At 42.7% G+C, this 25335-nt stretch overlaps 1 protein-coding gene across 29 annotated transcripts in view; it reads right to left on the bottom strand.

The window, feature by feature from the left end:
• CADPS (calcium dependent secretion activator) overlaps positions 1 to 25335 on the bottom strand; it is a 781950-nt gene that overhangs the window by 168446 nt on the left and 588169 nt on the right. For all 29 annotated transcript variants that reach the window (XM_082344670.1, XM_082344669.1, XM_082344650.1 and 26 more), the window contains 2 exons: positions 19530 to 19669; positions 9804 to 9870 (listed from right to left, as the gene is read on the bottom strand). In XM_082344670.1, the coding sequence (XP_082200796.1) occupies positions 9804 to 9870; positions 19530 to 19669 (207 nt within the window). The remainder of the gene's footprint in view (positions 1 to 9803; positions 9871 to 19529; positions 19670 to 25335) is intronic.

Here is a 25335-nt window from a genome sequence, read left to right as displayed (position 1 = left end):
GACGGCATGGCTGTTGTCACTGGTGTGGCCCTCACGACCCACACAGGCATCTGCCCACGTCAGTGCTGGGCGCGGGCTCTGCAGCTGCAGGCCAGCCTTCAGGTCCCTGTCGCCTCGGTGCATCCAGACCCAGCGCAGATACTTAGCATTTCTACATCTGGCTTGTCTGCAAGGAGCCCGGGGGAGAGCAAGCCTCCTTCAGGCTTCGGGCTAAAAGCTCAGGGGCATATTTACCATCCACGGATGTCAAATGTCTTAGTGAAGGAGTGCCACAGCCCTCATCTCTTAGTTCCCTTTATTAAAACAGACATTTACTAAGTGAACTTTGATCCCGGCGGGGGACATTTTTTATCTCCTTCTCCATGGGTCTGATTTTTTTTTTTTTTAATGGTAAGAAATTGGCGCTCTCAAAGCCTGCACACATCTCCCACAGTCCTCAGCCTGAAGGTCCCAGCGGCAAGATAAAGGGAGTCCACGGGAGAATGTTTTACTGGTTGATTTATCTATTGCTGCCCTCTGTTGGTTCCTGATGAAAACTTTCTGTCCGACGTGGGTTTCTTGATCACGCATATAGTTTGCAGAATCTGTTCCTTATATTGCAAGGTCTTGATGGGCTTCAAGGGAAACATAAAGCCACTAAGCGTATGTTCATAAGTGGACATGTATTATGCTTTGTAATAAGCAGAACAACGAATAACATCCTCTTCTAAAAAGGAGGATTTAAGAGTGCAGGCTTTGGATGGGGTCACATAGGCCTGGGGCCCCATCCCAGCTCTCAGAAGCTGTCCTATATATAACTCAGAGTCTTCATCTGTATTTTACCTGTGTCTTATTGTGGCTGGAGGATTAATCGAGCAGTGAAGGGCTTTTCACACCGTGTGTGACACTCACCTAGCAAATACTCAATTTATGCATTTACGTAGGCAGTTTCCATGCATTTGGCACTAACGTCCTAATACAAAGTAGCTGAGTAGGTGTATTTGCTTACTAGATTATAAACCCTTTGACGGCATGCCTAGGGAGTCATATACCTTGGTTATATTCACCTTGCCATGAACAAAATCTACCATGTAACGGGCATTCACTAATTGAGTCTGATTGGTTCTAGAAAAATGAGTATGTACCATCCAATAAAGAGGTTTTCTCCCTCCCAAATTTACATCTGTTACTCCAATCCACTACTGATCCCACGGACAACCTATACCCCACATCCCCTGGCATGATAGTGAACACAGATATTGCTGGAACAGTTCTGCAATGATTTTTTACCTCTCTGGCAACACGGAGATGATATAGTTCGTTAATATGATGATTAGCCAAATAGACGGTTGCAGACACTTACTTGAGATCAGAGAAATATCACAACAGAAGGCTGTTATTTCAAGATTCAGGCATTTACTATTACTACATGCTTGGGGCTTTCTGACTTTTCCTTTTTCTATTTCAGGTCCTTGCTTCTTGGAGCACTGTATGTTGCTGCCCCCTTCTGGTGATACTGTTGAAGTTGTTCCAGACAAACTTGGGGCTCAGAAAAACTCGAATTGGTTTATTAGGACCATTTTAATCTGGAATTTGGCAACTTATTTTAGGAAAAAAAGGAGGAGGGAAGAAATGATTTGTTTTTGAATATTTCTAATTATTGCAAGGTTGGAGGGAGCCTCAGATTTTCTAGAGAGCTTGAAGTGTGAGGGAATAGCAAGGGTCTGGGAGCTGCTAAACTGTTTTAAGCCCTGACCTTCCAGAGTCTGCTGCATGGAGAGAGCGTGCCTGAGGGGGGGGAAGTCGGCTTAGAGGAAAGCACAGTCAACAGATGGTACAGAGAGAGAGACTGAGTCTTGATGACTTTGTTTAAGCTCTGGACCTAGCCATGCCAGCAAACTCTTTAGTTAATTAGTAATTTAATTAACTAACCAATATAATTCTTCCTCTTCTAAAACTTAAGCTAATTCGGGTTGATTGTTGTCATTTACAAACAGAATATAAATGCAAATGCCCTTTAGGGCAATTGTGAAGTTGAGTGGGAAGAATGAACATTCATTCAGTTATAAATCATTCACCTATAAATCATTCATTATATGTCTTACAATTCACTTTCATAGTTAATATTTTTTCTGGGTGACAACTGTTGTATTATAGGGTGTTTTATATTATCAGACAATATTTTATCTCATTCAGATTTAGATTTTTTTGAAAACTGGAACGGTCAGAATTTGGGTGCATTATCTCTAGGGAATCCGAAACAGGTTATGATTTGGGGACCACATTGTCTCTAACTGATGCAAGGCGTGTGAGTTCTAGGACACTGTATCTAGGACATTGTATAAACCTCCTTGAGCACAGTGCCATCTCAGTGCTTGGTGTCCTGGAAGACACCTGGAATCAGAAGACCTATGTTAGGTTTCACACAGGCTGCCTATGAGCCATTGACCTTGGGCAAGTCATTTAACCATCCTCAGTCTCAGTTTCCTCCAATGCGAAATAGGGATAAGACTTGTCCTTAGCACAGTACAGAAATCTTTGGGGCATAGAGGAAAAATATTTTAGAATAAAAAGATGATAGAGGTGAGGCTTTCTAACCTGGTCTGGATGATGAGTTGGCTTCTTCCACTCCTCCCCTCCCACACCCAAGGTGGGGAGCTCAGGGTGGAGCTCATGGAATTGGCACCTTCATCATTAACATTGGTTTGGTCGCCGTTCCTAACAACGGTAATCAACATATTTGCTCCTTACCACGGCCCCTGGGGTTTAGAATGAGTTTACCCGGCAACGTCTTGACTCAGGGTGCTGGGGACCCATTTCTCCTTAATCCTTGTGTTAGGGTCTGCAGCCATGTTCACAGGGCATATACTGGGATTTCAAGGAACACAGCTGAGAGGCTTTGTCATGCCATTTGCACATAATCATCTGTTTAGCTACTCTGATGCTCAGTTCCTTGGAGAACATAAACTCTGAGAGAGTGTGGTCGAAAAGGAATGGGAGACTTCAGTTTAAAAGGGACAATGACCTCCGAGGCAGTGTTTCTCCAAAGGTGGTCACTGGACCCCCTGCATCAGTATCTCCTGGGCTGCTTGTGAAGCATACAGATTCCTGAGCTCCATCTCAGAGTTTTCTGTGCATCAGACACTTCTGGATGGTCCTTAGGATCTGCATTCTATTTATTTAGTTAGTTATTTTTAGGCTGCACCCTACGGCATGTGGGATCTTAGCTCCCCGACGAGGGATCAAACCCGTGCCCCCTGCATTGGGAGCACGGAGTCTTAACCACTGGACCGCCAGGGAAGTCCCTCTGCATTTTAAAAAACACCCAGTACAGGCAGTCAGGGCCACACTTGGAGAACACTGTGTAGGAACACTGAAGTCTCTGGCATAGAAACACCCTGCAACTGCTTCATTCCCTTCAGAGCTGGTAGGGCAGACTCCAGCCACATCCATCATCATTTTAGTCTCGATCCTTAAAAATGGGAATTGCTGCTTTGGCTCAACACCCCTCTAAGGGTGGCCTTTGTCCCTGGTTAGTAGGAAGCCCATTTATAACCTATCTTTGGTTCCCCAAGGTAGTAGCTCTAAAAGGAAATCTCCCTAAGAGAGAATTTAATAGTTTTGCATTATAGACAGAAATGTAGACTCTGTGTGTGTGTGTGTGTGTGTGTGTGTGTGTGTGTGAGTGTGTGTGAGAGAGAGAGAGAGACAGACAGACAAACAGACAGACAGACAGCCGGGGTGGGAGGGGAGATGAACTTTGAGGAGACTGGTGTTGGATGTGCTCTCCTTAGGCTTTTCAAACAATTTTCCTTGTATTAAATCTAATGGAATTCATAATCATGTTGGAAATTCTGTGTTACCAGCTCTCTATAAAAAACACTCCATGAGACCCAGCGTCTGAATGGAAAGGCACATTCAGTAAGTCACTTGGGTAGATGTGCCTCCTTTGTGGTGGTTTCACACTGTCCCACAGAGATACCTCTGAGGCTGCTGGGGGGTTGGGGGCAGGATGGGGAGAATCTGCTTTCTTCCCCAGCTCCCTCACCCTTCCCCACATTTGACCAGCCTGGTTCTCCTGTTTTCACTTTTGCATTTTGCGTTTCAGTGGAAGGTGTGGTGGCTAAAAGAAACCGAAAATCATTTGTACTTAAGACTGGATTCAACACTGCATGCAGCTGCTGGGCGCCTGTGGTCACTGCTTGAGCTGCCATCTTTCTCTTCAAGCAACTTGGGATATTTTTGCTTTCCCTGAATTGGGCCAGGACTGAGGGCCTTGAACTTCTCTCCTGCAACTCTGTTGGCATTGGGGTTGTTTCAAAGGGCTTAAGTTGTTCTTTATCATTTTGATAGAGTGCCTGTAAGTGTGATCACTTAAACAGCAGAGATGAAAAACTGAGAAGCATCTAAAAGTGATGCAGTATTTTCTAGGTAGGCCACCAAAATTGCTTGTAGACATTGTTGTAGTGAACAGGACAAAAATGGAAACAGAAGACCTGAGTTTTCCTCCTGGCTCCCCCATTACCTTTGTGATGGTGGGGCTGTCATATCACCTCTGCAGGCCACAGAAGGTGTTAATGGAGACTTTGGATTTAGGCTGAAACAGAAGGTTTAATTTGGGGGATGCATGTCCCCAGTGTACCTCAAGGGCTCTTTAAAGTTAGTGAGAATCACATGTACACGAAACCTCTCTTGAAATCCTTGCAGGAAAAATGCCGAGCTTTATACAGGCTTTGGATGCCCTTTTCTGATTTTCAGAAGTGAGCACATAGCTTGCTTTGTAGATACTGAGTGCTTTTTATCTTCTCTTGGTAGAAGGCTCAGCGTGAAGGCACTAAAACGTCTGTGTTCCAGTCACATGGCCTAGAACAATCATTCTCTTCTTTTGGGTTCAGTATATATTGTATAGACATGGCTTCACTAATATTCTCAGCACAATTCCTCTTTTTTTTTCTGAAGAGTTTTTTTCTCCCCTAAAATCTCTCCCAAAGTAAGAGGTCAGCAACATCTCCTAAGTACTTCATCATTTCAAAGATTGTCAGAGAAAAGTCTTGTGTCCAGTAACTGGCTACCTCAGTGGGAGGAGAGACTCCATATTACACGACAAGGCCACTTACCCCACTTCCTGTTGGAAGGTGTCACCAGCCACTCTCTAGGTCACACAATCTTTCCTTTCTCAGAACCACTTGAAGCATTGCCTGGGCTCTTTTTCTCTCTCTTCCTTTTCCTTCTTTCTTCCACTAAACGCTTCCTGAATGGCCATGCCAGACACTGAGCTGGAGGATGTGCGTGTGTGTGTGTGTGTGTGTGTGTGTGTGTGTGTGTGTGTGTGTGTGTGTGTGTGGTGGGGTAAAGAGGGAAGCACAGCTAGATGAATTGGAAACAGAACTGACCCTGAAACAGCACATGGTCTACTGAGGGATGCCAGACCACAAGTGATTCTAAGGGATGCTGCTCTGCCAGGTGAGAAGCATGCAAAGGGGAGAATCACCCATAATCCAGCGCTGCCTCTTTTGATGTATCTTTTTTTTTTTTTTTTTATTCCAGCGTCTGAAATCTTCATCTTAAATCTTTTTTTTTTCCTTTTTAACATCTTTATTGGAGTATAATTGCTTTACAATGGTGTGTTAGTTTCTGCTTTATAACAAAGTCAATCAGCTATACATATACATATATCCCCATATCTCTTCCCTCTTGCGTCTCCCTCCCTCCCACCCTCCCTACCCTACCCTTCTAGGTGGTCACAAAGCACCGAGCTGATCTCCCTGTGCTGTGTAGCTGCTTCCCACTAGCTATCGATTTTACATTTGGTAGTGTATATATGTCCATGCCACTCTCTCACTTCGTCCCAGCTTACCCTTCCCCCTCCCCGTGTCCTCAAGTCCATTGTCTAGTAGGTCTGTGTCTTTATTCTCATCCTGCCCCTAGGTTCTTCATAACCATTATTATTATTATTATTATTTTAGATTCCATATATATGTGTTAGCATACAGTATTTCTTTTTCTCTTTCTGACTTAGTTCACTCTGTATGACAGACTCTAGGTCCATCCACCTCACTACAAATAACTCAATTTCATTTTTTTTTTTTTAATTTATTTTATTTATGGCTGTGTTGAGTCTTCGTTTCTGTGCGAGGGCTTTCTCCAGTTGTGGCAAGCGGGGGCCACTCTTCATCGCGGTGCGCGGGCCTCTCGCTATCGCGGCCTCTCTTGTTGCGGAGCACAGGCTCCAGACGCGCAGGCTCAGCAATTGTGGCTCACGGGTCCAGCCGCTCCGCGGCATGTGGGATCTTCCCAGACCAGGGCTCGAACCCGTGTCCCCTGCATTGGCAGGCGGATTCTCAACCACTGCGCCACCAGGGAAGCCCCAATTTCATTTTTTTAATGGCTGAGTAATATTCCATTGTATATATGTGCCACATCTTCTGTATCCATTCATCTGTCAGTGGACATTTAGGTTGTTTCCATGTCCTGGCTATTATAAATAGAGCTGCAATGAACGTTGGGGTGCATGTGTCTTTTTGAATTATGGTTTTCTCAGGGTATATGCCCAGTAGTGGGATTGCTGGGTCGTATGGTAGTTCTATTTTTAGTTTTTTAAGGAACCTCCATACTGTTCTCCATAGTGGCTGTACCAATTTACGTTCCCAGCAACAGTGCAAGAGAGTTCCCTTTTCTCCACACCCTCTCCAGCATTTACTGTTTGTGGATTTTTTGATGATGGCCATTCTGACTGGTGTGAGGTGATACCTCATTGTAGTTTTGATTTGCATTTCCCTAATGATTAGTGATGTTGAGCATCCTTTCATGTGTTTGTTGGCAATCTGTATATCTTCTTTGGAGAAATGTCTAGGTCTTCTGCCCATTTTTGGATTGGGTTGTTTGTTTTTTGATATTGAGCTGCATGAGCTGCTTGTAAATTGTGGAGATTAATCCCTTGTCAGTTACTTCATTTGCAAATATTTTCTCCCATTCTGAGGGTTGTCTTTTCGTCTTGTTTATGGTTTCCTTTGCTGTGCAAAAGCTTTTAAGTTTCATTAGGTCCCATTTGTTTATTTTTGTTTTTATTTCCATTTCTCTAGGAGGTGGGTCAAAAAGGATCTTGCTGTGATTTATGTCATAGAGCGTTCTGCCTATGTTTTCCTGTAAGAGTTTGATAGTGTCTGGCCTTACATTTAGGTCTTTAATCCATTTTGAGTTTATTTTTGTGTATGGTGTTAGGGAGTGTTCTAATTTCATTCTTTTACATGTAGCTGTCCAGTTTTCCCAGCACCACTTACTGAAGAGGCTGTCTTTTCTCCATTGTATATTCTTGCCTCCTTTATCAAAAATAAGGTGACCATATGTGCGTGGGTTTATCTCTGGGCTTTCTATCCTGTTCCATTGATCTCTATTTCTGTTTTTGTACCAGTACCATACTGTCTTGATTACTGTAGCTTTGTAGTATAGTGTGAAGTCCAGGAGCCTGATTCCTCCAGCTCCGTTTTTCTTTCTCAAGCTTGCTTTGGCTATTCGGGGTCTTTTTTGTTTCCATACAAATTGTGAAATTTTTTGTTCTAGTTCTGTGAAAAATGCCAGTGGTAGTTTGATAGGGATTGCATTGAATCTGTAGATTGCTTTGGGTAGTATACTCATTTTCACAATACTGATTCTTCCAATCCAGGAACATGGTATATGTCTCCATCTGTTTGTATCATCTTTAATTTCTTTCATCAGTGTCTTGTAGTTTTCTGCATACAGGTCTTTTGTCCCCTTAGGTCGGTTTATTCCTAGGTATTTTTTTTTATGTGTCTTGTCTCTTCACTTACATGCTCTCTTTAGGGTAGATATCAGCTGTTTTTGCCTGCTCAGCATCCATTTCTTTTTCTGGTAATGGCATGCTGATTTTGCACTGGAGACAGCTCAGTGGCACTGTGAATCAAAGCACCGTGGTCTGCCCCTCTGAAAAGCTGGTGTGACACAAGCTGGACCAATCCAATTCCCTCTCTCATATTTGGTCCTCAAGTGGAGACACAAAGACAGAAAACGGTCAGAGCTGATTTTGTCTTACAGCCATGTCAATGACACTGGCCATGGTTCCCACCACCTGGATTTCTGGCACTACTCTGGGTACTAGCTTTTATCACCAATCCTATGAACTACCACAAGAGCCTTCCAATACACTTTTTTTTAAACCTTACTTACCTTGAGTCTGTTTCTGCTATTTGCCTATAAAGAACTGTAAGAGATACTCTTCTGGAAGTGAGAGACCAGGTCTCCCAGTTCTTCTCTATGACCTATCAATGTACCCTTCACAAAATAGGTACTCAATAAATGTTGGTTAGCTGATATTCTGAGGAAATATATCTCAGGATGAAATGTCTTCCATCACTTAGCTGTGGCTTATTTGGATGGTTGGGAATAATTCCAAAGCTTTCCTTTGGTTAATTTATTTTAAGGTTTTGTTGCACCCCATAGTGATTATGAAAGCAAAGATTACCTCTTGCTTCTAGCCAGACAGATGCTGTTTGCCTTAGAGACACAGTAGACGCTTGAGTAGATCCGTAAAAGGTCTAGCCTTAGAAGCTCAGCGTTGGTGGAACTTTCAAGGCCATTTAGACTAAGAGGTAGCTGCTTTTATTGTGAGATTTCAGAATCGTTAGTGCTCAAAATACTAGTCAATGCTCATAGAAAACACAATAACCCAGTAAACACCTTTAGTCACTAAATTACAAGTTGACTCACTTTGTGACATCTTTCAGAGTACAGAATAAATTAACTTTTGGCGAATTGAATTATAGCTCACATGCTCTGGTGGAGCTTGCAAATTAAAAAAAGGCAATGACAAATTCCTTTCTAAACTGAAAAATCCTGATGCAAAAAGCAAACAAACCAAAAAAAGGGGGGGGGGCGTGGAGATTTTCAAGGACATGCATTACTATTTCTGGAATCTTTTTTTCTTAAAGATACACTGAAGAGGGCAATAATATTATTTATATATTACTGATGTATTATTAACATCAATATCTATATCTACACCTGCATCTTTATACACAGAGATGTACCCTGCTGCATGGTTAATAACAGTCCCAGCTGGGGAAGCCCAAAGTACCTCAAAAAGGAAAATTCCACAGGTATTAGAATCTGAGCTATATGTGCATTCATGAAACAATGTCTACAATGACTGTGTTCAAAAACAAAAAAGCAAGTTGATGAACAACATGAAGAGTTTGATTATTTAAAAAAAGCCTATGTGGAAAGATATATTTAGATGGTTAAACATAATTATAGGGGGTCTGGAAGCCTCAGACATCAAGAAGACTGGAATGTTCTTCCACAGGGGATTCAAAATCAAACTTATTAAACAATGAAAAAGATGGAAAAAGTCCAACTAAATTCTGGCTTTTCTCATAATGACTACCTTAGTGCTTTTAGAAACAGCAGATTCTTCTAAAATAATGTTAGTGTCCCTATTGCCCTAATCAGGCACACACTTGCTCCCTCCCTGGGTTCCTGCATCGCTGGCAGGGGTGGGAGTTTACTGCTCCCACATTTCATATATATTTCTGTATTGTTAGAATTAAAAAATAATGAGCATGCATTACTTTTTAGAACCTGAAAGTGATGTAAAAAGGAAAAAGAGCAGAAGGGAGTGCTCTGGGTACTGGAAATGTTCTGTATCCCTCTGAACGGTGGTTGCATGCATATATAATATATAGAAATTCACTGAGTTAAACACTTGAGCTTTGTGCACTTAAGGTAAATTATATCAAAAACATTAATTAATCCTATCGAATCTTTAAAAATAATGGCTCTTAAGACTGATATTAGAGTTGAAGAGTTACCTGCACTAAGACAAAAAATCTTTTCTTCCATCTCTTCCAGACATTCTTACCGATGGCCCATAAATACCTGAAGGAAAGCAGAAAGACCACAGATGCATTAATGCTTGAGCTAGTGAACTGTTCAGTTCGCTTCACCATGAAGCTGGGTGCTCACAAACAAGGAGATTCACAGGGCTCAGGAACAGACAGCAGACTCTGGAGCTGTGTGGTTGACGATAAGGAAGAGCAGCAAGCAGGGTTTATTTTGGCTGATTGGAGGAATTGTGGCCCATCATCAGACTTGACTTAGAACCTTGACTGATTCCAGGAAACACTGCGGAAAATGTTACATTGTACCTTAATTTGTTTACGTGCTAAACGTCTTATAGGTAGGGAAACTCCTGAAAGCTGTTGCACAGGAGAGAAAAAAAAGAGTGCTAAATCTCACAACTCCAACTCTTTCACCTCTTCTCAAGTCCCTTTCAGGAAAACCTTTAGTAAACAAAGCAAACCTTGTTTGCTTTTGCTGTGATTCCGGCAAATGTAGTTACGTTATAGAAACGAAGTTTCAAGTCGGCATAGAAAGTCCTTCCTACACACGTTCCCCTCCCCGAATTGCTCTTCTGTTGATGGAAATTAATCTTTATGCAGAAAAAATTTAGTTAAAGGAGGGTTGAGAACAACAAAGGCACACTTCAAAGCTGTCTGGAGATTTTATGATCAGTGTTACTAATTCATTCATGAATTACCCCATTGGCCTGATGGATTGATACACATCGAACTGGTACTGATCAAGGAAGAGAGGCTGGTGGTTTTCAAGCTCTATTGGACCAAGTGAAGAGAGATCTGGTCATACTCAAACACAATCAAATCCTCGAGTTCCAAAACTGGCTTTATGTGCTATCAAAAACCAACTGGACAACTTCCAAATCCCCACTTCACTTGGAATCAGACAGAACTTCCACTTTGGAACACAATGAAGAATGCACCTAATTAAAATGTACACTGTTTGACAAATTTCAGGGGCTCGTAGGAGTGGCTGGTGGCCGAAGTACTCAGACCTTCATGCCAGGAACCTGAGTCTTGCGGGTCCTTTTGCTTCCTCATGCTGATTCTTCAATTACCAAGTGCACTTGATTTTTACCTCCTGCAAAGTTCCTTACTTTGCTCACACCTCCACTCTTTCAGTCCCAGCACACATTTTATGGCCACGGTAAACCACAGACGAAACTCTTAATCGGTTTCACCAGAATGAGTTTCATCCTCCTCCTGGCTGTGGGACGGATCCTACCATCTGCATGTATGAATTTCCCTGCTGAAACTCCTTCAGTGAGTCTCCCCCCGCTGACACGAGGGGAGCCCGCAACTTTGATCACTCATCTTGCACTTCCATGATTTATCTCAGATTGGTCCATCTACTGTATGATTTACTTGCCTTTTTTCTTTAAATTGACTTATCTAACGTGAATAAATTTATTTTGAAAGGAAACTTTACACTGTAGCTTTGCTATACTAATTTTATATTATATAACGCACATTAAAATACATAAGTAACTGTTTAACTAATATATGCTTGTCTGTATACCACTAAACAATTTTGTGTACCATCAGTGGTAAGAACAGACCCAGGGAAACCTTAGCCTATAGAAACAAAATGGAGCATCTTGACCTGGCCTAAAAATGACTTCGTTTGCCAGCTATGCGTCACTCTCTAAATTTAGCTTCTGTGCCTTATATTATCTGTAATTCCTCACCACACCCTAAAGTTGCACACCCCCATAACTTTGCACATGTTATGGTGCCTGGAATGCCTTCTCCCTGCTCCTTATGTTAGAATTCATATTCTTCCTAAGTTTGAACCCTTACCGTGATGTCATCACCTCCTGGGCCCTGCAGATAATTCTGCTGGTAGTTACAATGATCATGATCACACTGCTATAATTTATTAATTTTCATATGTATTGTTTCTATTGGATTGTGAGTTCCTTGAAGGAAGGAAACTTGTTCTCTTTTCCTAAATTTTCCTTTCTAAATTCCTAGCACAGCATTTGATGTATGGTAGGTGGTCAGTATACATTTGCTATATTTCAGTTATTTCTGAATGCCTTGGGAAACTAGAGCCATCTTTATCAAACTTTCTGCTGAGAGTTGCAAACATTGCATAGAGACATGCACTCCACCGCCAAGTTCTCTGAGTTTGTTTTTTTTTTTCTCCCAAAATATATCCCATCTATTTCTACCTCCACTGCTACTCCCCATTCAAGCTACCATCATGTCTACCCAGACCACAGCAAGAGGCTCCTCTCGGGTCTCCCTGCTTTCACTCTAACTCTTTTCATTACACGGCAGACAGAGTGAGCTTTTAATGGGCAAATTAGATCAGGAATACACGCAATCTAAATAAGGATGGGAAACTATGGAAGGGTTTTAAGCAGGGGAGTGACACAATTATGTTTCTATTTAAGATTATCCCAGTGGCTGCTGAGTGGTTAATGCACTGTAGATGGAAAAGGCAAGAGAGGAGGCAGGGACACCAGTGAGATGGTTACAGTGGTGCAGACCACAGAGAGAGGATGGCGGCTGGACTGAGGCTGAGGCCGTGGAAGTGGCTGGACGGCTGGTAAGTGCATCAGCCCCGAGGCCAACGTGGTCAGCTCTGTTTACGTGGATTACCTAGCTGCCCTGGACGGTGCTCTTAACCTTCTTGAAATAATATATAAATGTATCCATGGTAGAAATGGACATAACAGGAACCCTCAGCCAGGTCTAAGGAGAGACAGGGTTATTGGTCTGTACCGATTAAGAGTATAGTGTTCCAGTTCTAGTGGTTAATCTGAGATGTTGGACAAGATGCTTCACCACTCGGTGCTCTGGATAACAGGGCCAGGAATGGTCCCTCTCTTGCAGGGTGGTTGTGGAGATTAAATGAGATGATGCTTGTGAAGTATAAGCACGAGGCATGGCAGGAAGTAGATGCACAATAAATATCAGCCTTATTATAAAACATCTTTGAGTACAGAGGTAAGCATATCATTACGAGTAGTTATTAATAGCTAAATATGTGGCAAGAAATCTCCTTGGACATATGTACATCGGGAAATAGATGAATTAAAAGATAAATAAAGACAAAGGGGGAAAAATTTTCTATTTTTAGTAATGCCTAGTAAGGTTGTAACTCTCATGCTTTTCTGGCCGCTACTACCAATTTTTCTTACTTCTTAACTTGAATCCACATAAAGAGATTCAAAACAACAAACACAGCTCTGACCTCTGAAGTGTTTATAGTTTTAACTGATGAGAACGGAAGTAGGAAAAGGAGTTCACGTGAACCCACAGAATGTAATACATATGGTATCATTAATTTTTTCCTTCATAATAAAAATACTAGCTACTGCTCGTGAAGTCTTACTAGTCTTCTGTGCTGTGCCAGGTACTTTATGTGAATTTATTATACCCACCTGGAAGGGTTAAGAGCTTGAATCTGGAGCTTACGTTGCTTAAGCTTATGTTGCTTACGTTCCTGTATGACCTTGGGCAAGTTACTAAACTTATCTCTACCTCAGTTTTCTTATCTGTACAATGGGGACAGTAATAATGGTACCTACTTCAAGTGTTGCTGTGAGGATTAAAGAAGTTAATGAAACATAAAGGGCTTAGAACAATATCTGGCACAAAGTAAGCAATTATTACTTGGTATGTCATTATGTTATCACTCCTATTTTACAGCTGAGGAAACTGAAGTTCAGAAAGGTCAAGTAGTTTCTCCAGGGCGCCAAGCTGGTGAATGACATAGCCAGAATTTACACCCAGAACACTCTGGTTCCAGAGGGCCCTCTTCAGCATGCTATTCTTCCTCTTATAGATGACAAACTTTGGTTTCTTTATTGAACTAAGAACATGAATGGCTATTCCAATCAAACAGAGAGGACTTGTGGTTGAAGGCTTCTGAATGGGAAAGCTGAGTGGGATAAGAGGAAAATGAACAATCCTCCTTTGGAAAGTATCATTTGGTTTGCATGAAAGAAGGGCTTTCCCTCTGAGGCTTCCTCAGAATTTATTGCTAATTTGGCACATACCAGATGTCAAAACCAAGAAAAATTGAGGGCTACAATGTACAGTTTCTGTCTAGTCAGCTCTGGCTCTATATTTTCTTAGGTTGAAACACCCTCATTAAGCAGAATGAAAAGTACCTGGAGCAGATGGAATTCTGTCATTGTAGACATACAGGTGGCTTCCCCCTCCAGCTCTTCATTCCATAGACAGATCTACCTGTGTGGGCATTAGTGACCCTCAACTACCTCTTCAGGCCATCCAGATATTTGGAAATCTGGATTTATGAATAGATAATCAACATTCTAGTACAGTGAGCCAAAGTTTAGCTGAGGGGTTACATCTCAAACTCAAGGTGGAAATACCTAGGTGGGAATTCTGGGTCCTTAGGTCCTTAGGCTTAGCTGCCCCATGCCTCAGTTTAATCAGCTGTAAAATGGGGATAGCATAGGATCTACTTCATTTGGTTGTTGTGAGGAGAGATGGAGATGATGCATATCAAGTTGTTAGCACAGTAACTGGCCCCTAGTAAGTGCTCAGTAGACCTAACTCTATGCTCCCTGCAAGAAATGTACTTTAAATCTAAAGACACAAAGAGGCAAAAAATAAAAGGATGGGAAAGGAATTATGATGCCAACACTGGTTTTAAAAAAATCTGGAGTGGTTATATTTATTACTGTCACACAAAATAAATTTCAGGACCAAGAATATTACCAGGGATAAAGAAAATCATTTTATAATGATAAAAGGGTCAATTCATCAAGAAGACACAGTAATCTTAAATGCTTATGCATCTAATAACGGAGCTTCAAAATATATGATGCAAAGATGGATAGAACTCTTAAGTAGAAACAAACAAATCCACAATTATAGTCAGATTTCAATACCTCTATCTCAATAATTTGCAGAAAATCAGTAAAGATTTAGAAGATTTAAACAACACTATCAACTAACTTGATTTAATTGATCTAATTATAGAAAATAAGCCAACGGGAAATAAAGTGGAGTCCTAAATATATTGAATTAGGTCAGTCTAGGTAGTTCTGTTTGAGAGTCTGTGTCAATATGAGTGGTGTCTTGGGGACTTATGGGGAAGGGAGAGGAGTGTGATGGTTTTGAAAACAAGAAGTCTAGAGCAATGGCACAGCTAAGAAGGTGGAAGAGGAAAGGGGATTTTAAGAAGCGTGGGTAACTATTTTGTCATTCATTTTGAAAGATGTTTTCATTGCGTTTATAGACTTGAGTACATTAAAGGTGTTGCTCCTCTGTCTTCTCACTTGCAATGCTTCTAACAAGAACTGTTTTATTCTTTTGTGTGTAACATTTCTTTGTTCTCTGGCTGCTTTTATGATTTTATCACTGGTTATTAGCTTTATACTTACACTGTAGCTTGCTGTAATTTTTTTCATGTTTCTTAAACATGGGTTTGTTGAACTTTTTGGATGTAAGTTTTATAGCTTTTATTAAATTAAAAATATTCAGCCAAAAAAAAAAAAAAAGCATGGCTAAGACTTATAAGCTGCGGTTCACTGAATGAATTCCAAGTGGAGCCATGGGAAGCTCTGTATTTTATTCATGTTTCAGGTCCTCAGTTACGTTGATTTCTTTCATTTCACATGGAAAGAAATAACACAATTCTAGACCTGGCTCTGATGCTTACTCTGACTTTGGGCAAGTGTGTTCACCACTCTAATCCTCAGTTTCCTTATTCGTAGAGATTCATTCATTCACATTCATTTATGCAACAACTAATTTATTGGCCTTTTACTACATGTCAGGCCCTGTACTAGCTTCTTCGAACAAAGAAGGCAGATGCCCCTGCTGACAAGGAACTCAAAGTCCAGTGGGGAAGACAGACAACAAAATAATAAATGAAGAAATAGCTGGTATGTGAGATGACTGTAAGTGCTCTGGTGAAAACAAAGCAGAGTAAGAGACAGACAGAGGACACAGATGGGCCAGGAAAGGCATTCTGATAAGGTACAGAGACACACAGAAATCAAGGGGAGCCATGTGGCCATCTGGGTGGGGGAGAAGGGGCATCCAAGGCAGAGGAAACAGTGGGGACAAGGGCCCTGCAGTGGGGGTACACACGAAGTCTTCAGGGAAGAGCAAGGAGGCCAGGGAGGCTAGAGCCGTGATCAAGGTCAGATAGTAGAGGTGTCCTTATTAGATAGGGCCTTGTTGCCACAGAGACAACACTGACTTTTATTTTGAATGAGATGGGGACTCACTGGAGATTTTCCAGCATTCAAGTGGCAGGATCTGACTTGTGTTTAAAAAAAAATTACTCTGGCTTCAGGGTGGGAAAGAGCCTATAGGGGGCAAGGACAGCAGCGGGGGGACTGTTGACAAGTGCAACAGGTGAGAGGGAGAATGAGGGAGGCCTGGATTCGAATGATGGTGTGGAGGTGGTGATGAGAGGCTGAACTCTAGATTTACCTTGAAGGTGGAGTGACAAGAACTTGATGATGGATGAGATGAAGGGTGAGAGAGAGAGAAAAGTGTCAGATGACGCTGAGGATGTTGGCCTGAGCAACTGGGTGAAGGGAGAGGCCATTTATTAAGATGGAGGGATAATAATAACTAATCCTTGGGAGGCTGTTTCAGGGATAAAATGAGATAATGCATGTGAATGCACTTCCTGAACTTGAAAACACCATATGGATATAAAAGATGAAAAATTAGAAAGCCACCGAGGCGCTGCTCATTCTCAGATATCCCCAATACTCATGTCTTAAGGCCAAAAGCCAGTGTTGATTTTCTCACTGACATTTTTCTATTCAATAAAGTTATTCTGAATGGCTCAGTGGCTCATTCCAGGAACCACAGTCCAGCAACAAGGAGTAATACACAGTAATTCTGAGGTTTCCTTTAGGTTTTAATAAACATCGAAGTAGACACAATTTATAACCTCAGAGTTGATTCTTAAAAATTCCTTTCTCTCTCTCATTCTGTAAGCTGTGACACTGTTCTGATATTTCTATCCTCCTTCCCCATATAATAGGGCTTCATAAACCTATTTTAAGTTTAAATGGAAAAAAAATGTAGTTCACAACATTTTTATTTTCCTTGAATCATCCCTTGGGTAGCTAAGGTTGTCCAGCCCTGATTTAGGCCACAGTGGGTCTGACAGTGTTTTTAAGGCACCCACTGTCCACCTTTCAGAGCTGCCCTAGGCCCTCCTGGTATATTTCCTGGCAGGGGTAATTTTTAGATGGCAGCCTAGTAAAATGAAATCACTGTGGAGCTTCTCAGAAGTGAGTTACAGATTTCTTCTATCATCCGTAGGGTCAAGATGGTCTGAAATATGTTAGTAATTTTACAGATGAATCAAGAGAAAAATTTCTTAATCCAGATTGGTTAGAGAAATGAAGAGAATGTGGGAAATGGGAATTTGTCCAATAAGGAAAGTAATACCTACGTCAAGTGCTTGTCGTAGGGATTAAACGAGAGAGTGTTTGTAAAACTCCTAGCCCAGAGCTTCAAAGGGGCCTAGAAAGTGGGTTGAGCTACTGATCTTTTTAAGGAAGTTTCTTTAAAAAGTAGGTTTAAGGACAGATATATTCATTCATATTTCTGTTTCTCTTTTTCGTCTGCTCTACCCTCTTCACTTCGCCCTCTTTCCCTCCATCCTGCTCACTCATGCTCTCATTCCTTTAGCAAATATTTACCGAGTATTTACGAGCCAATGCTTTGCTTAAGACACAAACGCCGTTCCTGGGTGCTACAGGAGCCTAACAGAATTCTCAAATCCTTTGTCTTGAAACTAGGATGTTTTTATTGCAGAGGAAGGGATATTAGGGAGAAATTCCATTTAACATTTTGGGAATATATGCCAGTAATATGATAAGAAGGAGGAAAAGCTGACCTTAGAAACATGTCACAATCATTTTCATGAGATGGTAATTGAAATGAGGCAAAGCTAGCCCTTCATCGTGGACAGCTGAAAAAGGACAGAGTGTATAGCAGGGGCCTGGCTCATTCTCCTACAGCTTTCTCACAGCCACAGGCAGAAGACCTTTGCCAAAATCCCACCTAAAACTCTAGGAATACTTTGGCCTCAAGACAATGCCATGTTCTGATGAGCCTAGGGGCAGGACAGGAATAAAGAAGCAGACGTAGAGAATGGACTTGAGGACACGGGAAGGGGGAAGGGTAAGCTGGGACGAAGTGAGAGAGTAGCATGGACATATATACACTACCAAATGTAAAATAGATAGCTAGTGGGAAGCAGCTACATAGCACAGGGAGATCAGCTCGGTGCTTTGTGACCACCTAGAGGGGTGGGATAGGGAGGGTGGGAGGGAGACACAAGAGGGAGGGGATATGGGGATATAGGTATACGTACAGCTGATTCACTTTGTTATACAGCAGCAACTAACACAACATTGTAAAGCAATTATCCTCTAATAAAGATGTTAAAAAAAAAAAAAAAAAGACAATGCCATGGAAATTCTCCAAATCCTAGCCAGAGCCCAGGTTCAGCAGCCAGTCTCTAGTTGGTGGGAGACCTTTGCTTCCTTTGGAGTTCCCCATGCCCGACCCCCTCCAATACCCTCCCTAGTAAGTATCTATCTTTCACTCGAACCTTGAGCCTTCTTTGTTCCCTAGAACTCTGAGGCACCAAGGCCAGGGCGCTGCTCCTTACTCTGACTGCATGCTGCTGTGGTGTGCTCAGCTGCTGGGATGTACACCTCCTACCCCGACCACACCCTCCTGAACCTCTCACGGGCTTCTGTTTAAATCTGTCTCAATCAGTCACCAGCCCCTGGTATTGGGTGTTTGAATTCCCCACATCTCTAGCACATAACCAAGCTTCAATTTTCATGTCAGTTTTATTACGTTAAGTCCTTTCACAAACACATAAGCAGAATGATAGCTGATTGGCAAATGGTACCTGCAGAATCCTTGGAAAACAACCCATTCCCTTCCACTGGTTAAACATTCCCCTAGTCAGAGGTAAATGGCCCAGCTCCTTTCTAAGTGGTCACATTTTCTGAGATAGTGGTGTCCAAGCAATTTAGTTTAATAGGCAATGGGGTTCAGCATATACCCACTTGCCAATAAACATTTCCTATACAAACCATTGGTTTGATCTGCAAAATAAAACTACATTTTACCTATTCTTTTTATCCTACTTGAGATTACTTAATTGGTCTTTCCTCTCAAACCTTAAGAAACTGAAGACAATCATAAAATTTCTACTCTCTGGTTAATTTAAATGTTATGCTAAACACTAAAACTGATTCAACGTGAGTTGATTGTTTGAAGGTCGCCTACAGCAACTTGCTTACACCTCCTGGATATGGTTGTTAATAAAGGTGTAAGTGCATGATTCAGAGAATCTGAAAGATCTGGATGCCTTTAAGGAGGTATGTGAAGCCAGTAAAACCTCTTAGACCAGAATCACCCAGCATGAATCTAGGAAGGTTTTGAAGTGTACTGGAAATTCTATTAGAAAAGGATGAGGCAATGACCCTATCCTGATGGTCTAGCAAATGCAAATACAGTAATCATAAGAATTGAGGAAGCTTATACAGTAAATATCAAAGTCATGTATTTTAATAATCTCTCATATTTCTTTGGCTTTTCTTCCATGTCGTTCTCTGAAGATCAACTTTATTCTTATTTTTAAATATTTTAAGAAATGAATGGGGTGGGTCCAAAATTACCACTCGGAGAAGGAACACTTACCCAGAATGCTTCATGTTTTGAGGCTTATCCATTCGGACAGCAAGTTTGATTTTGAGGTCTTGATCGGGGCAGTTTTTGGAGACTGTCATTTTGTGCCACTCTGACTGTTTGGGGCTGTTGGGGGTGGGATGGAGAATAACCTGCAGGGGAGAAGGACAAGCGCATCAGCCAGAAAATAGGAACAATGTTATGGGCATGTTTTCATAGACGAGAAACTTGGCTGCTGAGAATTGAGGGTCTCATCCATGTCCCACAGCCAGCGGGAAGGCAGTTAAATGAAGTGGAGGCCTGGGCATCGGACTCAGATCCAAGGCTCCACCTACCAGGGCTGGCTGGTGCCAAGCAGCCCGGCCTGAGGACAAAACTGGCATTCTTTGCTCTCTTCTCTCTCTCTCTGGCTAATTCTGTAAGAGTAGGGATCACGATTTCTGTGATCCTGCTTTTGTACTTTTCTAAAGTTCAGAAGTACTAAAACAACCCTGAACTGAGAATGCACTCCACACATTACTCTCCTCAAATAAGAAGATGGATGTGTAAGAGAAAGAAGTGTCCTTCTATATTAGAGAGAACCTCTAGTCTACTCTTTTTTTTCCATTCATCAGGATTTCTTCCACTATGTCAAGAGGAGAAATCCTTCCGAGGCTGCAGGGGAAGAGGGAAGGGACCATATTTCATGAGAAATGTGAGACTTAGAGGTGAGAAGGGATGTGCTTAGGGTCCCACATTTCAATGTGATTTCACCTGGACTTGATGTCTTATCACACAGCACCCAACCCTGTCCTGGCCCAGAGGGAAGTGCATGCAGCTTGAAGAAGGACCTGCTCTTAGGAAATGCCTTTCACCAGGGTGCTTCAGAGTCAGTGCTGTGACTTGCGTCTTCTGTCCCAGTTCTCACTGTCACAGATGCTGTAAGTGAACCCAGAAGGGGACCCACTTCTCCAGTAAATCCACTTTTTCAGGAGGCGACGAAAGAGTTCTCACTCAGGAGCCCCATGGGGTCTAGGAAATGTGCATTCAAGGAGGAGTGAAATATTTGGAAAATCCCCTAAACGAAGGGAATGTGGACGAGATATAGGCACAACCAAAGCTGGGCCTGCTAAGATCTGTTTCTGCGGTGGCAGTGTGCCCTGCTTTGGTGCAGGCTGTCTGTTTTTTCCAGGGACAGGGAAGGCAGGCTCCTTTCCTGGGTTTCTTTCACCTCTGCAGAGGGACAGGAGGGGCTCAGAGTCTCAGGGGTGGACACTCTAGCCTTCTAGGTGCTGTGTCGGCCTCACCGCCATCATGCAAGCTTGGCCTGTGCTTGCAGAGTAGACACACATGGCTTTCTGTGTGATTGTGGAACAAGAGCTTTGAGAAGAGGAGAAGATCATGGCAGGAAAATGAAATCAGCCCACTTGACATGCCTTGCTTGCTCTGATTTTTGACCCCTCCTGATTCCAGGCCCAGCCCTCTTTTTTCCACTAAATTCCCTCTCTTCGATGAAAAAAAAATTGTATATTCTTGCTAAACCCAACATTTGAGGCTTCTCAAGGTCTAATGACATGATTAAAATACAAGAAGGCCTGATTTTTCAAACCGGAGGCTGCCAACTTTTTTTTTTTTGATCCTGCCCTACTTCAGTAAAATATTTTTGAGCAATAAGCCAAATATCTTTAAATAGATCACTAGTAATATAAAAATATATCAATATAAATGTATAAATATCAGTCAAATATATATCCATGTATCTTTTACATGATGTATGTTTACTTTGTATTAATATACTGCATTATTACATATATCATAAAACATACACAAATATAGAAGTTTTAAAAAGATGGGCTAAAGGTAAAGAACTCTATTTTTATTTTTAAAAATTCATTTATTTTTTTGGCTGTGCCACGCTGCTCGCGGGATCTTAGTTCCCTGACCAGGGATCGAACCCGTGCCCCCTGCAGTGGAAGTGCGGAGTCCTAACCACTGGACCGCCAGGGAATTCCCAAAAAACTCTATTTTTAAATATCTTGGTAACCATGGTGGCTTTGTACCATTATTCGCTATAAGTTATGGTACCATATATATGTCAGGCAAGACTCATTGTTGAGGATACTGGATGCGAATCTGTGGTTCAAGTGGACTTGTAGATATCTCAAAATGTCTCCATTGACCTCTCATCCTGAGTGCACCCGCACTGTTTTTATCTCGTGACATGGATGGCAGAACTACTTGTTAGCAGGACTGATGTCACCTCTACCATTTTCACGTTGTTTGCCAGGCTTGCAATACCAGTATTATCTTCAGATCATAGCTCTGCTGTAATAGTCTTTTCAGCCATTTGCTCATTTTGTGAGGGTTAATTTAGTTGAAATTCTATCATAAAATGTAGCAGTTCACGTGACTGGCACTAGTGAACAGTGATATGCCTTAGGGTGCTGGAAGGAAATGAGTAAGTCAGGGTGCCACGGGGTCGTGGAGACCTCTTGTGTTATCTCTCGAGATAACACCTGTCCCTGTATGTCACCTTGTACCATGTTCCGTATCCTGAGACCCCAGACTGTGGAAGATGGAGAGGAAGGACTTGCCGATCTCAGCATAGCTTACCCTCTCCGCTGTGCTACTTTGGGCTGAGAGGTGGGGCTGGGTCGGTGGGTGATGTGCTGGGAAACAAGGAAGGGGAGGAACTGGTAAGAGAAACCCCACCAGGGCCAGAAGAGCAGCAGGTAAGGCCCAGGGCCTCCTTCTGCGTCTGCTCGCTTGGCAAAATCAAAGCGGGTGGGGCGCTCTGGGCACCCGGAGCTTGTTAACAGGCCATCCACCATAGGGATCCTGGCGCGCTTCCCACCGGCAATATGGTGTCCATTCGCCGACACAAATGGCCGCAGCTCACGACTGGCCGCTCCACAAAGGCTTCTTCCCCGCCGTGGTCGCTCCCTGGGGACACCTCCTGTCTAGGGTGGATGGAGGGATGTCACCGCTGTCCTCCTCCATCTTCATCCCCACTCCGCCACGTGCCCGACGGGCCGGCGACTCCTTTGTAAGTGTCAGCCCCCCTGAATTATTAGGGTCCTTATGGGTGCACATGAGTCCCGAGCAGTCCACGCACCTCATCTGGACATTCCAGGCTGCTAGTTGCGTACTCTGTCATCTCAGCCGAGGCCCATGTGTGCTGTGCTTTGATGTGGTGATACTGATATGGGAACACAACCCATCCTCTGCAGTAAGCTGTACGTCAGCCAGCCCCAGCTTCTCTTAGTTACCTGGGTATTTGGGCAGGTCCTTCTGGGGGACGGTTTTACCCTGAGCCTTTACCTGGCTGATCCTCTCAAGCACTTAGCCTCTATGTCTCTCCTTACCTCTGCATTCCCCCCCGGGAAGGCGTGCCTGCTCTTCAGACTAGATTATGTCCCCTTGCTGTGTGCTTCCCAGGTGTCCTTTCTCTAGCAGGGCACTCACCACACTGCATTGTAACTTCTGGTTTTATGTCTCTATTCCTTACGTTCTGTGTGGTTAAGGATTTTTGACTGTCGTTATTCCTGTTTGCTCAGTGCATAGCGCAAATGAATGGACACAGTGGGCCCGTAACCCTATTTGATGAGTACAAGGTTGAGAGTATTGCACTGTTGTCAAGAGTGTGGAGGAAGAGAAACTCTCTCATGCCTTTTGTGAAATTATAATTGGTGTATACTCTTTAGGGGACAATTTGGTAGTATCCGTCAAAATTCAAATTTCATTCAGCAAGATACTTTTTTTGAAATTTATCCTACATGTATATATATACACACACACACACATATGTGCAAAGAAATAAACTCAAGGTTATTCATAGAGGCATTGTTTATACAGCCAAAGACTGGAAACAATCTAAATAAATTATGATATATCTACACAGTGTATGTAGCTATGGAAACAAAAGGGAAGCCAGTATGGGCTGATACAGACTAATCTCCAAATATCCTGATATTTCAAGCAAAGTGCAGAGCAGTATGCACACAGTAACTTCCAACTGTGCTCTCTTTCTTTTTTATTTTAAGAGGGATATATACAAATATGCTTGTATATGCTATGCTTGTACATGCATAGAATATTTCGGGAAGAATGCCCAGTAAATTGAAAACAAGGTTTTTCTCTGGGAAAAGATACTCAAGTCAGTTGGGTGGGATCATTAGTTTTCACTATATATCCATTTTGATTATTTTTTACTATATGCATGAGTTATTTTTCAGTTCAAAGGTTAACAAAAAGGAAACATAAAAATAAAAATGGAACAAACTAAATACTGTTGGGTGAATGAACACAGCATCAGAATCTTGAATGTGGCTACGTCCTCCTACACTTGGGAAAAATCAGCGCGTAGAAACACTTTTCCAAGGGGTCCAAGGAATCACTTTAAAAAAGAGCACTTTTGTCCCCCAGCCGCTGTCTGTGGAGGTGCTGCCAGCAGAGGGCGCCCGTCCCACCAGCGCAAGGGCCAGGCAGGCGGGCTCCACCGCAAAGGTGGAAAGTTTCTGTGGCAGGAAGGAAGTATCAACTAGTATCTGGGGGAATGTGTCATGAGACTGGAGGAGAGTATGATTTGTTAAGAGATTAATGGCAAGCTCGTGGCCTTCACCCCAGCAGCAGAGCCAAGATTTTTATTTTTGCATAGGGACAACGCCGTGTAGTAAAAATAGAGATGACGTGGCATCATTCCTGGGAAGTCACTTACCTCCTCTGGGCCCCAGTGTAGTGGTCTGTACAGGAGGAGTAATAACTGGACCTTCCTCATAGGATTCAGATAAAGAATCAGTGAGGGGCTGCACACAGAGCCCTCAGGACAGTAGCCTGGCCAGTGGTAAACATGCAACTGTGCATGGGCCCCAGCTAACTGGGTGGCTCTGGGGGGGTGTCTCCTGCCTTCCACAGGAATCAATTTTCTCCTCTATAAAGGAAAAGACTTTGACTAGCCCAGTGTGTTTTAACTTTTTCGAGCGGAAACAGCTTTGAGAAGCTGGTGAATGCTTTGGATTAGCAAGTCCAGAAAAATGCACATATGCCCCTCCCCCCAACATGTGTAAACGGTTTCAAGGGGCTCCTGAGACCCATGGAGTGGACTCAGGTTGATGGTTCCTGGACTTGCCTCTTCTAACACTGATATTCTAGGTCTCTGAGACTCTCCTGATTCCTGATTCATGTCTTCATGGAAAAAGAAAGGTTTGAAGAAAAAGAAAAGGCAGGGTCCTTCCCCCACTCTGTGTGTCTCTCTTTCCCTAGGGACAGAAGTGAATATTTGTCATTTCCCAAAGAAAATGGGTAAACCTCTTCTTTTCTTTCATTCCCTTTCTTTTTTTGTGGGGGGCACTCTTTTTGCTATCAGCCTTGTTTACCTTTTGTTTTACTTCCATCTGCGGTCTAGGTCCTAGTAATATGATTCCAGGTCAGTTCTATAGATGAAAGCCAGATTAAGGAATTGAAAAAACAAAGGAAGGGGACTTCGCTGGTAGTGCAGTGGTTAAGAATCTGCCTGCCAATGCAGGGGACATGGGTTTGAGCCCTGGTCCGGGAAGATCCCACATGCCACGGAGCAACTAAGCCTGTGTGCCACAACTACTGAGTCTGTGCTCTGGAGCCCGTGAGCCACAACTACTGAGCCCACGTGCCACAACTACTGAAGCTGGCGCGCCTAGAGCCCCTGCTCCGCAACAAGAGAAGCCACTGCAATGAGAAGCCCGCGCACTGCAACGAAGAGTAGCCCCTGCTCGCTGCAACTAGAGAAGGCCCGCACGCAGCAATGAAGACCCAACGTGGCCAAAAATAAACAAATAAATAAATTAATTAAAAACAAAAGAAA

This window comes from Balaenoptera borealis (assembly GCF_965194805.1).
Source record: "Balaenoptera borealis genome assembly, chromosome: 12".
Taxonomy (NCBI): Eukaryota; Metazoa; Chordata; class Mammalia; order Artiodactyla; family Balaenopteridae; genus Balaenoptera; species Balaenoptera borealis.
This window is presented reverse-complemented; position numbering and strand designations above follow the sequence as displayed.